We start from the raw sequence: 16,501 nt of genomic DNA, 5'->3' as shown, positions 1-16,501 counted from the left end.
TTTTGTAGTTTACTAATAAAAAAATAACTGAAACTAAAGTTACAGAGTTTGATGAGAGACATATTCTTAAGCTAGCATATTTTCTTTCGATTAAATGCAATAATGACATATTTTGAAGTCGCATTTCCTACGAATGCTAATAGTTTTCGAAAAAATGTTTTAAATAAAAAATGTTAGTTTTTTATGAAGATCAACTTTCTAATTTAAACTGTTATCTCTTTCTTTTATGATCTAAATTGTCTTTTAAAGCAATCCAGAGAACTAGGTCTAATCTGATCATAGAACATGAAGTCCTCCATTAAATTCTGCAACTTTTAAATTATTTTTTTATGGGCTTACTACAAAACGAGCTATTAGGCATAAAAAACTTAAATGGCCCACCCTGTATGTCACTGACATATAATATTATTGATCGTATTCTGAAAATTAGGATTATAACCTGCAGTTATTAATATTAACTACTCTTCTGTCCGGCAACAAATAGAGTATTTCAATACAATATTCTGTTTGGTAATTGAAATGCAAATAGAAAGTGTGTTCCCCATATTCGAGTTTTAGGCCCTGTAGAATAAAAAATTCAAAATTTTGAAGCGGAAGGTTAAATTTTTTTCTTGCTGAAATTGTATACTGGTTTCCCTTTAAAGTTTCTGAAAAATGAAAAAGTTCATAGGTCAACGTTTAAGTTTTATTAAAATTTCAAGACTCTTGCAAGAAGGCCTAGATCAAAACTTGTAAGTCTTGGTATTCTTCATCACTAGATGTTATACCCATTCGCTCATGAATAAGTAAAATTCTGAATTTTTTATTACATTGCCAACATATTATATGTTCTCCAAGTATATACCAACCCTAATCGCCTCGTAAGATAACAAAAGAAGAACTTTCAGAATGGCCGTGCAGCACCATCATGCCACATTTGTTTTTTTTTTTTTAAAAAAAAGACTGCTCTACCTTTGCCTGTCTTCTATCCTACGGCATTCTACTTGTATTTGATTGCAGGAAACATTAAGTACTGAGTTAGTAATTACTAATTATAATCAACCACTCATTAAGTTTCAAGAGGAGGCAATCCATAACGAGACACACTGTAAAAACCACCAACCCCATCCCAAAATTTATCCGAGTATCTTTGGCACTCATCGTGACCACTCCATTTACTAATTTCGCAGGTTTCGCGAATATATAAGAATAAAGCTACCGTGAATTTTTTGACTTATTTCCAACAAGTCAAAATTTTGTATTTCATATTTTCTAATAAGAAGATAATTGAATCTCTGATAGTGTCGATTTTTGCCTGGCATTCAACAAGCTGGTTTCAAACTGTAAGGCTACGGGCCCATCGCTTTTTTGAACATCAGACAATAGATGATAATCGATGGTTTCTGAAAGTCGATTATCATGTATACTATGATATAATCTGTAAATGTAAAAAGGTAAATATTGGTCAATTTTAGGTCTATTTGTCGGATCCACAACTTTAAAATCGTAGATCTTTTAACATTACCCTTCTTCAATATTGTTTGGCTCCGTTGCAAATAAGTTGAAATATGTACTGTGTCGGCTTTTTTATACCTAAGTAATCTACTCTAAATCTAACTATCAATGTCTAAAGCATTTTAAACAACATCTTACATTTTTAATTAATCAAAGTTTTGTTATTTATGTTCCAGGTAGTCAAGATGTTTATATTCGTAATGGTTGTATTTGTTGTGTGTTGGCTTCCATATCATGCATACTTTATTTATACACATTTTGATCGTTCAATACTATCCACCACTTGGGTTCAACATTTGTATTTAAGTTTTTATTGGTTAGCTATGAGTAATGCAATGGTTAATCCATTAATTTATTATTGGATGAACGCAAGGTAAGTTTCATTCTATAATAATTTCTTTTATCATTTTTTCAATCACAAAAATATTACATTTACATATCCAAGAGACCCTCATTCAATTTAGAGGAGGCATGGGCGAGTTATTTTAAGTCGAAGTCACCATTATTATAACTTTATTGTGTGCCATAAATTTTATTGTGTATCTCTTTATCCAAGTCCGCATTGATCATAGAGGAGGAAGCGAGACGGGTATACGACTCTTCTACCTATCTCAGTTTCTCTTATAGTAATGAGATAGGGTAGAAAAAAAATGTTGTCTCTCTGTCTTACTCGTACTTTTGGTTGCCACTGTCTTACTGGTTTTTAGTTATAGATGTCTGGGGTACTTCTGTAAGTCCCATTTGCCCATGCCTGATTTAGAGCACTGGTGGGCAGGCTTTGAGTAGCCATTGCCCGCGACTGATTTACATTAAGACAAATAGTACTATTACAAATATTAAAACATGTCATGAAAAACTTTTGCCAAAACCTTATCTAGCATATATGGGGACAATAAAAAGTCAATTTCAATTTGGAATTCATTTAGATGCTAGCCGATCAGTAATTAAAGCTTGGAACTAATATTGAAATATTGGCCTATTCTTTTTAAATGTTGATAATAGTTATTCATGATTTTCTTGCCTATAATTTTTATAAGCAAGTTGATTAGCAGGTTTTTAAGCAATAGTGGTTATTAATGTCTAGTAACATTACGTTATATTGTAGTTATATGTTTCACCGCTATGTGTGTGCGTCTGTGTGTTTGTCTGCCTGTGGCATCGTAGCGCCTAAACGGACGAACCGATTTTAATTTTTTTGTTTCATTTGAAAGATAATTTAACGGAGAGTGTTCTTAGCTATGTTTCATATGCGAGCTTAGAGTTTTGCATCCGAACTAAAACATTGGCGATGATCTTTTCAGTTTGGAAAAGGCATGACATATAATTTTAACATATCAATAATTACTATGGAAATAAATGGTCAAATAAACATGGCTCAATTTGTTTCGATAAGTGTAATTATAAAATAATAAGGTAATTAGCCTTTTTTCTCTGAAGATTAAAAAAAGATCCTCTAAATGACAGGATATATTTGAACCCCCCCCCCCTAAGTGTTGCCATCTAGCGGTTCTTTTTTTAATCTTCTGAGTAAAAAGGCTAATTAAGGCATTATATTTTTTAAATAATACTAATAAAAATTTTTAACTAACTGCATAAGACAAATTATAAACATTATCAAATAATTATTAAATCCGGACATAAAATAATTAATAATTCCAGGCCTTTTTCCTTTGAAGATTAAAAAAAGATCCGCTAGATGGCATAACTGGGGGGGGGGGGGTTAAAATATATCCTGCCATCTAGAGGATCTTTTTTCTAATCTTCAGAGGAAAAAGGCTAATTCAATACAATAATTCAAAAGTTGACCATCACTTTGATATTGATTAAAGAAGGAGTGTTATAAGTTTAAAGTGTCTATCTGTATGTCCGTGTGTTTCTCAGTGACATCGTAGCCGTTAAACGGTCCAACCAACTTGGTTGAGAACATTTTAAAGCTAAGTTTCCAAAAAATGGGTTAACAAAAAATAAATCGCATTTGTCGGGAGTTTTTTAAATTTTGTAAATTTCACTTATTTCATAAATTCTTTACTACTAAAAAATACCTACAAATCAACTTGCTTTTTGATAATTGTGAATCATTCATTATAGTAAGAAGTAATTTAAGATGTATAATAATGAAAATAATATTCACTCAAAATTCATTTATGAAATACTTATCACGCACAGTTTAAATTAATATTTTAACTACTAACTATTATTCGAATGAACATAAGGTCTGAATATACTCAGCATGAGGAAATTTTAATTTAAACTTTTGACAAACATGAAACATAATACCTAAAGAATGCCTCAAAATAACCTTATATTTACCTATGTTTTACAATCACTCCTAAAAGTTACTACAGAGTTGTTCATTAAGATGTTATTATGTAAATGGGAGACATTTTGCCTAAAAAAAATGTAACCACTGGAGTGAGAGAGCTAATTTAGGGAAACGTGTATCTTAAGAATATAATCAGGTTCTCTACTAGGTTAAAATGTAACTTTTTGGTGGTAAACAAAAAAAAATACAAAAGATTTAGACATGAAAGGAAATGTTGTAGTTCCATATTTATGTCTAGATGTGTTATTTTTAGAAAAAATTATATAAATAATAAATAATAAAAAACAACAGTATTTTTTATTTATTACATCTATTTATATGCAGAGACAGTGGCACCATCTGTGAGATACATCTAAGACTAATATATAATTGGCTGCATTTAATATTAAATATCTGGATGACCGAGCTTTGCTCGGTATTCTTAAAAAGACACAAATTTTATCACTAATAGAAGACCGTTTTAAATGTCTCCACACAAATACCAATTTGAATGTCCCGGTAATGTATTTTATTTCATTAACTACGATATACACCAATAGATGTCAGGAAGAGTTATAATTTGCATTGTATTTCATTAACTACGATATACACCAATAGATGTCAGGAAGAGTTATAATTTGCATTGCCGGTTTCAGTTTTTCATGAAAAGACGGATAAAACGACGTTTTTTTAAAATGAAACCTTGTTAGATCGACTTATCGCCCCAAAAAACCCCTACATACTCATTTTCATGAAAATCGTTGGAGCCATTTCCAAGATCGTTGAATATATATATATATACAAGAATTGCTCGTTTAAATATATAAGATAAGATAAGATTTTAATTGAGTGGGTTACACTCCCTCGCAAATGGCCTGGTTTGTTTAATTTCTTGATTTTTCAATATTTAAGTTTATTTTAAAAAAATCTAGAACGTCATATGCTATAAATGAATTTAAATATAATGATTTAATATTCAATAAAATGAGTAAAAAACGATCGAATCGGAAGTGTTGTGTTGTTAATTGTGCAAACACACCCAGCAACAATCCAGAAATACAATTTTACCGTTTTCCTGGATATTTTTATGAATTAGAGTGAAACCAAAACAAAATAAAACCCGAGATGACGTTCTACTTTACTAGCGTATATGTCTCTCTTGCCAAAGCCGAAGGTGATCAGGGAGAAAATCAAGGAAAATAAAAGAGTTCTGTTCAACGAAGCGGAGTGTTAACAGCTAGTTATGATTTTAATGCATTATTGAAAAACCCGATATAAATCAAATTTGATATTACGTTCTTCTATATTTTATTTAGAAATTCAATACAACAAAACACATCTGTAATGTGATTTAAATAGGATTTGAAATTTGAGATTATATTTTTGTATTTATTGTTGTATAGAAATATTTAATCAAAAGCCATATATCAATATTTTATGATATTTATACAGTCGAACTTCGATAATTCGAATGACTCTGTGACATTCGTTTATAGAAATTTTTTATAAAATTTTTTTTTTTGTGAATTATAACGGCTACAAAGTGAATTGATCATTTTATATTCCACATATTTTCTTAACTTTTATGTTCAGAATATTCGGATATTAAAAGGTTCAACTGTATAATATTATTTATTGATGTTAAAGCATTGAATTGAAATAAATAGATACCATTGTTTCTGATAATTTCACAAATTCTGATCGTACATTTATGATGTTATTCTCAATAAATAACAATATAATAATATTTGTTTGAAATATAAATGATATGATTGATGTCCATGTAATACAATGATTATTTTGTACCTAAAATCGTAAATAGTGGGTATAGTACTTTCGCAACTCAATTCAATAGAAAAATCTTTTGTTTCTCGAAAATATTGGTATGGTCATATTTTTCATTAAAACGATCGCATATCAAGATAGTATTTTTCGTTAAAATTGTCTGTTTTCACTAAATTCGTCAAATTAATATTTTTCAGAGATTCTTCTTCAATCAAGATGATTTTTAGTGAGAAGACTAAAAATGATAAAATTTAGTAGTTAATGTTTTACTACTTTCTAAAAGGTACCTGATGGGAAACACTGATAAATTTTGAATTGTATTCCGATGTGGCAATCGTTATTAAAATTATTATTAAATTTCTCAAAAATCACTCATTTTCCTAAATTTTTAAATTTTTTTTTCTAGTTATCTAAACTCATTTTAATCACAAATCAGAAATGAAAGCTCAATCATGCACGCTTTTAGAAGTTTACATTTAGGAAAAATATTGTTTTATTAGAAAGATCTAGTGATGAGCGAGACCAAGAACAATACCAAGACCAATACCTTATTTATCTTGGCCTTAATATTGATCTTGACCATTATATCTAGGTATTGGTCTAGTGCACTATTAGTTGCGTTCATTCTAAAGAGATTCAAAATTGTTGTCATATTTTTTTTAACTAATTTTTCATTATAAATTTTAATTGCCAAATAGTTTTGTCGTTGCTAAAACTGCCGAAGATATTATTCTTTAAGTTCAATAACGGGTGCTTCCACCATTATATTTTTTATTTTACCATCTAGACAATTCAGAAACCCTTTGCTCCAAAATATATAACATTTTTTACTGATTTAAATAAGGCGAAGGCGCTAATTTTAGTAGTTACAAGAAAAATTTAGTGAGGATATTAAAAAACATATTGCACGCATAACTTAATAAATTGTTATGTTCTCTTCTTGTTCGAAGAATATTTTTAATGCTCAAATGAAATAATAAATTAATTTAAAAAACAAATTTACAACAATAACAATTATAATTGTACACGTAGGTATACTTAATTCTAAGTAGTTGTCTGTATCCCATATGGGATACTAAAACCATGTAGTTAGTATTAATACCTATCTAGATATTGTATTGTCACAGAATGTGTATAAGAAAAATTTACACTTCGATGATTTTAAACATAATAATCTGTTTTAATTTTTGACGATTTGCAGGCTACCGTTTAGACCAGTGAAATTATTAAACATAACATTTGTGGGAGGCCTCAATGACAACTCCGATTTTGATGATTTTTTTTTCCAAATGATTCTTTTGTATATTATTTAAAATCAGAAACATTTCAGATGGGGGAAATAATTTGGAGAGGGAATAGGCAATGTCGCGACTAATATATCGACGCCCAGCTTGAATCGCTAAAGGATTTTTCGAAATTCATCTCCTAAGAGGGTGAAATAGGGGATGAAAACTTGTACGAAAATATATATATATATATATATATATATATATATATATATATATATATATATATATATATATTTTCGTTCACTACTTAACCGATTTTAAAAATTTTATTTGTTACATTATCAGCAAGTGACATGGCCGTGCTTGCTTTTAAAAATTATTAGGGATTCGCACTAAAAGTTACAATCCATTAAATGTTGAACAAAAGGGAAGTTAAGAGAATTGATGGCTATATATATATATATATATATTGAGTGTGACCCCACCAGGGTCCAGTTCTCAATTTTTAAGCTATGATTACTCAGTTACTTGTGCGTTTAGAACATATTAAGAGACGGTTTCGTCAAGTATCAAACTACCCAAGGACTTTCTAAACCACCCCTGCATCATAGTTAAGCCTTAACTGGTCAACTTTTTAATGGTCAAATGAGATTTAAATTTTTTCCTTATCTCTTGGTAAGATAAAATTCACTTTTAAAGAAAATAGGTAAATTTCTAATCCTCTAAATTTGAAAATTGGAACTATTCTCGTTTACACCCCTATCATGAACAGATTTTATTCAAGCCAAAGTTGCTGGATTTTAAAACTTTTGTCCAGATTCAATTTCTGTAATTTAGTTTACATTAGTTGTTCGTTGTTATATCGTACAACAATTTATTTCACTCAAACATATATAGAGGCATGTCACTCTTTTTTTCTAAAATTTTAATGGTTCGGTAGAAATTCAATCAAAACAACCATTTTATTTCACGTAAAAAAATATGGAAAATGTCATTTAAAGATAATAAAAAAATTCAATCGTAAAAAAATCTATAAGTTATCAAATTAGAATGGATTTTTTTATTAGTCTTTTAAAACCATGTTTTCGTATAGTTCACGTTTCGGTATTTTTTTAACAAGAAAAAATACTTATAAAATCCCCCATCAATAAAATTTTTTTTAATACGTGTTAATCGTAGCTCTACATTGTGTTCAGAGATGCCTGGTCATTTTACTTGTAAAAAAAGACCACCCCAACATAAGATAGATAGGTTCCACCCCAACATAAACGATAAATCTGCTAATAAAATGATAAATTTGTAATTTTTCCCGTTTTTACATATACAAAATATCTATGTAATGCAAAAAAAATTGAATGCAAATACTAAATAGCACATGTGGCATGTGATTAATTCAAAATACCCTTCTTCACAAAGGCTTTCAAAATTAAAATGAATAATTAATCATATTTCCCCGAAATAAAGACTTATACCCTGGACTTATTCACTGTCTAGAAGGTCAATGGAGAAGGCTGAGATGTGCTATAAATCCGGTTGATGACCCTTGGAGCACAATATGTGTGGTTTTAGAGATGTCTAATATATCCTGCTACTTTTTTTCAAATGAGCTGTAATTCGACATGCAACAATCTTGCATGCAGGATTGTTTATTAGAGAGATCGCCGGTGCCATTAAATTGAGGGCTTATTTTAGCAATTTGGATAAGATTTCTAGATAAAATCGCCATTTAAATATATAAGAATCAAAATTTTTACGATTTTAATAGCCTTAGTTTTAGAAATAATGATAAAAACACAGATTTATATGCTTATAAAAATCATAAAAGTTAGAATTTGGGGAAAAAATATAACTTATAGAAACATTAAATGAGGGGGACTCACGACTTTTTTTTAAACATAAGATTCTTAAAACAAAATTTATTTTGGTAAACGGTAAAAAAAGAATTAGGACAACCATGCTTCTGATATAAAAAAGGGCGAAAAAAATGGGAACTAGTTACAAATTCGAAGTCACTTTTAGCTTCAGAACTCACTGCTCAAGTAAAAGGTCCGTTCCTCTTTTCGTTTTTGAGTTATCGCGATCCTAGAGGAATCTAACTAATAGACGGAAAACGGTACATAAAACCTAGTGATAACTAGTTTTCGTTACTTAACCATATCAATCTATGCGAATTGATAAACTTTCTATAAGTAATCTAAAAATATTTTGTTAAATGTATTTTTGTAACAATAATTTTTCAATATAGGTATTTGAAGCCTTAAATCTTCCATATGAAATAACTTTTAAAACTTTATATGAAAACTAACAATTAATTAATTGAACTTCACTAATTATTTGAAAATTAATATCTCGATGAGAGACTACCATAAAGTTTATTCATTAATTTATCGATATTTAATACCCAATAAAACAACAATTTATCGGCTTTGTTGAAACCAACACAAAAAACTTTATACATTTATTTTTTGTTACAGATTTCGAAAATACTTCAAGACAGCTGTATGCGGATGGAAAAGTTATATAATAAGAAAAACAATGCGTTATAAAGGTCAACAAGGAAATGAAACACCAGTATTAGGACGTAATACACATTCATTTTCTCGATCAGGTACCCAATAATAAAACAATATTATGATCATTTATTAAATTTTCTTTTATTTTCAATATATTTTCACAATTTACTAAAAACATCATTATCTAAAAGGTTTCACATTTAGTTTTTTGTATAAATAAATGTATTAAACATTTACTAATAGAACAAAAAATTTTCTGTAAATATCTTTACTTTTTTTATGTTGTTACAAAATTCAATTACCTACTTTGTTTTGTCACTTAAATTTATTTTTTTAGTGCGTACTCAAATATATTTACGAAAAGAATCGAAAATTATCATTGGAATTGAAAATAATTTTTAAAAAATTGTCAAAAACCCACACAATTGGATTTATTTCTCATTGATTTGTTTTTAAAATTACACACACTTGCATGGTGAGATAATTAATTTCATTTAAAAACATTCTGTTTACTCATTTTGTAGCGTAATTAACACGTATTTAGTTGCAATCATGCCCAGTTCCTTCAATAGGCCGTGTGCCCAGAAGTGACTACAGTAGTGCTTAATGATTTTCTATAAAGAGAAAAAGTAGTTCTTTTGAAAGCATCGTCACAAGTTCGATTTTTAATTTGTCGCACAATGATTTTACTACCATTAGTTATTCCAAAACTTGTTTACCGAAATTATGAAATAAGGGGCATTAAAGCACCCATTCAAAAAAATGAGAAAATCACAAAAAAATAAACGGTTTTTTTTTCGCTTGTTTATGATCGTTTTCATATTAATTTCTTGCAAACACCTAATTAGCACTTAATTACCACGCTTAGTTTATACCTGATTAAGCATTCGTCCTAGTTTTAGAGAGATCTGATTTTTAGATCCGTTGTTTTACGAAATTTGAGGCTTACGTTTATTAATCAAACAATTGCACGATCCTGACCGTTTAGCACTTAATAAGCACCTAATTGTGTTTCCTTAATATTCATTATTTCATTTTTGAGTATTCACGAAATTTTGAGTATTGAGTTGGGGTGTAAGTTACAGAGCACTTAATTTCTGACTTTGGGTACCTAATTAGCACCTAAAAAGTACCTAATTTTGGCATTTTTTAAATACGATTTCCGTATTTTCGATACAGTTTTTCGATTTATCGATCAAAAACTACTTCCAATATTATATCCAACTCAGTACTAATTTTGTTTGAGTTTTGCCTTTGGAAACTTCATTTATACGTTTTTATAATTCATTGTCCAAATTCGAATTCTTTTCTTCCTTTTCCATTTCAATGTATATATGAATTGAAGAATAAATAGAGAAATCCAAGTCAAGTATTGCTAAGCGCATGCAGATATTACTAAACTAATAGCCTATCAAAAATATAGATTGCAACTAAAATCGTGTAAAATATCAATAAAATTTGCAATAAAATTATATTAAATTTATACAACAAATTTTTACAGATGATGGCGAACCAATGTATCAATTAAGTCGATGGTTTAGTAGACGAAATCGAAATCGGCAAACAAGATCAACAATTGTTCGAGAAAGTTCAAAATTTCGTTCAACAGCAAACAATAATGGAAATATAGAACACAACCGATCACCATCAAATAATTTAATGATTAATCGACGGAAAACTTTTTACCCCGACAATAATGGACATGTTGAAACTGCGGACGTTTAAATATAGCCTTTAAAATAGTTAAACACTTTTATGAAAGTATGAAAGAATAATTACCGTAGAACTTTTATACACAGTATCTGAATGACTACACGAATATTAATGTATCAGAGAAATTAAAAAAAAATTTGACCGTTTGTTATATCATCAGAACCCGTATTCTGTAACCTGATAAAAGTTCCACAGTTTTTACTCCTTCTGAATAAACTTGTAATTTTCATATCATTGCTGTAAATAAAGTTGCCTAAGTCTATTAACTGTCACTCCCAAATCAATCTACTCTTAATTACTGAACGAATTTAATAGATCTCACCAAATGTAATATATTTTATACTTGCTTCTACCGATTTATTAATGAAATTTATAAAAAAAAATAATGTAAAATAAGAAATAGTATATTAAAGTTTGGAGATTAAATCACGTACCTATATCGAAAATGCTTTAACGATCGAAAGTTTAAGAGTGATAAAAAAAAAGAAGAGAAAGAGCGAAGTAAAAATCAGTGCTACGACTACAACTCTGTACTTAATCTCAATGTGTTGGAAGACTGAATGGCCAAGATTCTAGAACCTTGTATCTATATGGTTCGATTAAAATTTTCTGAGCGACAAAGTTTGACGGTAAATTCTCATAGAACTCAGCTTGATGATAGGGGTATCAAAATCGACTGGGTTAAAATGACAATTTTTCGTAAATATATCTTTCTCATCAATGAAATGTTAATTATTTCGTCGAGTTCCATAAAAATCTATGGCCAAGTTTTCGATTTGAGTCTTTGATTTGGTTAATTTTTACAAAAGAAATAAAAACAAAAAGTTTAATTTCTATGAAATCGATTATTGAATCAGAGCCCTTCAGTCTCTAATTGAATGTGGTAAACATAAGGAACCGTTACACAAAATTTTTTTCTTTCTAAAATATATCTGGTAAAATAAAGAATTCCTCGATGACGTTTACAATCCATGTCTGTATAATCCGCTGTTGTGAAATAAATCACTAAATTATTCATTATAACGGAACATTACACATGCTCTGTTAAAGTGGTTTATTTAGTACTATTAAAATTGATTGATTTTAACTTTTACTTAGTTTGAAAATTATGTTTTAAAGCCTAAAAATCATGTTTAAATAATACATTTAGTTATTTGTTTAAAAAATAATAATAAACCGACTCATTCAATGTGATGGTGAATAATCTAAGAAAGTTGTAGATAGACATTTATCACGCATAAAGGATACTGCACAAGCCTTAGAAAATAGTTATTTCAGTTTCATGGTTACATTATTTCTTATCATTTGATTGATGTAGCCGAATCTCAAAAATAAGTTATTTCATACGGTTTATCTTTAAAAATAGTTTTCTCGCTGCATCTGTTTTATTCGTTAAAACATACATATATAAGGATTCAACACACAAGCGTCGATTTAAATGCACAATTTACAGACGTTCTTGTAAACGCAGCTCTATTTAACACATGTTCTATGAAAACATTCGTTGAAAACGAAGGTTAGACTTGACGATGGTGTACCCGAACCCTTAAATGTCAGTAATGAAAAACTGTCGATTGGGTGTTAAATCAATGGAGAATTCTATTAAGAATAATAAAAGGAAAAAATGAGCCAATGTACTGAAATCATACTTTCACAGTATAGACCAACATCTAGCCCGAAAAGGGTGTAGAGAATCTGATCCTAACGCCATTCACATTAGTCGTTGTGATTCATTCACCGTTTTATTAATACAATTCTGAAAGTACTTAACCTTGAATTAGAAACGAATTTGAAAGTACCGACTTTGAATTTTATCTACATAGATTTTTGCTTAAAAGCCTATCCTGTTCTTAAATATATAGAAATTCAAGCGATATGTGTCAATTTTTATTCTTTATTGTTTGTTTTAAACGACAATCAGATTCAATTTGCGAGTCCAAAAAACAAGCGATAATCGAAGTGTAAAAATATTTTGGTTAAAGTACCAGTCTATTAGGTTTGTGGAGTGATCTCTTTCAAAACCATTCAATAAATGAAATATTTAAAAAAATGATCTTGGAATATGATGGTCAAAAAAAAATCCTAAAATTAATGTCTCACCTTTATACATTTTTTATCAATTATACATTATATATATATATGGCGTGTGATGATTTCTGTGATAATAAAATACAACGTTAAAATATAAAAAAAAATGCTTATATTAAAATAAAATGATTGTTATAATTTTGATGCAATGTTTGAATTTAAAAAAAAAATGTAAATAATTATTGTATGACTACTTATAATAATAATAATAATAATAATAATAAATGATTATTATCTACACAATTGTTGAAATTTTTATATGAATATCATACCAATTATTCCCGCAAAAAAGCAGAGGTCATTCAAGGAGCTACTTAGAGCGACATCCTTTTTCAGATAAATGAAATATCTATAGATGATATCTTTATTTCTATCCATATTTAGTTAGTTACTGTTATTGCCGCTAGGATGATTGTTATTGAAATCGATTTACTGGATGGAGTTATGTTTCCATAGTCGTTAATATTATCAACGAAAAAGTGAATTAGTTAAATTAGGTATTTTACACGAAGAACCGCTCCAAGCTTTTGGTATTTCATATAGAGATTTTTTCACTTTTAAAGAAAAAAAATTTACTATCTACATATGGGATGCCTTTCTACGATGTGAGTGAGTCATTGTCTATTTCAGCACCTGATTTATACTTATTCGATATTGGAAACAATTTCAAATTGAGAAAAACATTATTCAATTCGGGGCAAATAACGCCTAACCGCGGAAACAACAATGCTATTTTCTTTGACAAAAAATATGTTTTATTTATAGTTTCCATACAACAAAATGTTAATTTTTGAGGGTACAAATATGATCAAATAGCAGCATTCTTAACTACAAAGCGGAATTTTCTTATTCACGAAATCATTTGAGCAAAAATAAGCAACTTCGATTTTTTAATTTTCTCATGAAGTAATATATATTGTGCTTGGACACAGAAATAATCGCTTTTGAAGTTAAACAAACCTACTTGCCCTTCCACGATAAACCCATGTTAATGATTTGCATTAACATCCACAAAAAATAAAACTTTAATCGCTTGATTTGTATTGGTATGGACTTTAATTGGGACGTCTATTTGAAAATGAAAATAGCCTTGTGTTACCTGCAATCAAAGGTAGTTAAATACAACGAAATCATTTTTAAATAAAAATTCCATGATCAATGTATAAATCTGTAGAAAAAATTCAAATTGATATTTTATACAGTTTCGTTTTATTTCAATGTAAAAATTTATATGTCTTATCTAATCAGCCTTTTCAAAATAGGGACTAGCAATTTCACAATGAGATAAATGATAAAACAACAAATGAAAACAAACAATTGACTGAGTTAATTGTTGATATATCCTGTATAGAATGTGTTGATTATCAGTGCTTGCATAATTTTTTTATAAATTAGAAGAGTTTAAAAAACCAACAAAAATATGGCGGCCTTACTAATAAAAATTTCAGCTTGATATCTCTTTTCGTTTTCTAGTTATCGTGCTTCTAGACTGACAGACAGACCAACAACCAGAAATACTTTTGACGTCATATATTTATTTAAACCCCCTCCTGCAACCCCCTCCCTAAAATTTTCAGAATAGATTTAGACTTAGTCCAACTTCATATTTAAAAAAAATCAAATCTTTTATCCAAAACTGCCCTGGCGATCGTACATCCTTCAAAACGGCTGCAATTAATATTCCAACAAAAAATGCTTATCTTTCATCCTGAAATGGATGTATGTAGCAAAAATATTTTAATAAAGGATTCAGAAATTGAACAATGTATATGTAATAAAATACCAGAAAATCTGAGATGCAAAAATGTATTTCGATTTTATAAGAAAAATTATGTGAATTTCTTACAAAATAAATAAATGCGGATTCGTGAAAATAGATAGGAAGCAGGCAGACTAGTCCTAAATATAAAATTATATTAGTGCAGTTAAAGATGTAACAAATTAAGGAAAATGAAAAAACCGCTCACATTTTCGAAAATGAAAAAACCGCTCACAACCGCTAAAACCTCATGGAATGTGTTTCTTAGGTGTCAAATATCATTAATAAGGCATGTGGCGCGTTAGTGGCGCAATTGTTTCTATTTGTTAATAAACAATTATTTGTTAATTAATAAAATTCGCCGTATGAAATTAACTTAAACCATTTAATAAATAGCCAACTTGTATTACTTATCCATGTTAATGCAGTAATTACCATACATGAGAGTGCGTAGCTTTGTAACGTATAAACGTGTGTATAACATATACTGCAATAACATAGATAAGTAATACAAGTTGCCTATTTATTAAATTGTTTAGGTTAATTTCATACGGCGAATTTCATTAACAATTAATTGTTTATTAACAAATAGAAATATTTGCGCCACTAATTCATGCCTTACTTATGATATTTGACACCTAAAAAACACATTCCATGAGGTTTTAGCAAAATGCGAGCGGTTTCTTTCATTTTCCTTTAGTAGCCGATTTTTGTAACATTATTTCCTGTACTACAAAAAATCTTTGAGCAACTCTGGCATTAACAATTTTTTAATTTAATTAACAAATTGTTTGGATCATAATTTGCTTCAAATTTAAATAATAATGTAAAAATTACAAATAAGTATTCTCATAAAATCCACAAATTCTTCTTACATAAGCTGGCTTCACTCTGTTAAATAAGACTACAAATTATTCTTTGTTAAATCATTGCAATGTATTTAAAATCGAATCTTATGAATATTTTGGTTACGCTTAGCTTTTTACTTTTTTCGTTTAATACGGCTTATTTCAATTTTGTTAATTAAAAAAACTCAACTTCTTCAAATTAGTAAATTCTTTATTTATAACGTATATTTAAATAGTTCCTTTGAACATATTTGAGTAGATATAAATATTTTAAAATAATAATATATAAGAATGTAAAATTAAAATAATTATCTTAAAATATTGCAAATAGTTTCAATATTTTTTGTTGTTGTAAATATCAACATTTTACAATCTTTTACACTAGACTCCTAATCTTTAAATGAGCTTGCGAATTGGAATTCAATCTTTCAGATATCCGAAAATTAATAATGAATACAAGCAATCTGTGATGGCCTGTATAAACGACATTACACAGTGTTCTCTTTAAACGCACGATTTGCTTTGGATTGCATTTATTTATACTTGCCATAATATACAAAATAATATTATGGAATCTGTCATGGTGATCCAACTAAAATCGAATACACAGGCCTCAGATACACTACACATTATCTATAAAATTAATTAATTTGAAACTTTTTCCACATTTTTCATAAATATAATATCAATGTAAATCTAATAAAAATAATAATCTAAACTTTTTTTTTATTAAATTAGCAACTGTTCCTTAAAAAAATGTTTCAGCAAAG

General features: G+C 28.6%; 1 protein-coding gene across 1 annotated transcript in view; it reads left to right on the top strand.

The window, feature by feature from the left end:
* LOC123305076 (tachykinin-like peptides receptor 86C) overlaps window positions 1-11,452 on the top strand; it is a 162,304-nt gene extending 150,852 nt beyond the window's left edge. Inside the window, exons 7-9 of the mRNA XM_044886687.1 lie at window positions 1,671-1,867; window positions 9,285-9,418; window positions 10,825-11,452. Coding sequence (XP_044742622.1) covers window positions 1,671-1,867; window positions 9,285-9,418; window positions 10,825-11,048 — 555 coding nt within the window. The 3' untranslated portion in view covers window positions 11,049-11,452. The remainder of the gene's footprint in view (window positions 1-1,670; window positions 1,868-9,284; window positions 9,419-10,824) is intronic.
* Window positions 11,453-16,501: the final 5,049 nt, after the last annotated feature.

The sequence above is a fragment of the Chrysoperla carnea genome, chromosome 1, assembly GCF_905475395.1.
Source record: "Chrysoperla carnea chromosome 1, inChrCarn1.1, whole genome shotgun sequence".
In the NCBI taxonomy this organism is placed as follows: domain Eukaryota; kingdom Metazoa; phylum Arthropoda; class Insecta; order Neuroptera; family Chrysopidae; genus Chrysoperla; species Chrysoperla carnea.
This window is presented reverse-complemented; position numbering and strand designations above follow the sequence as displayed.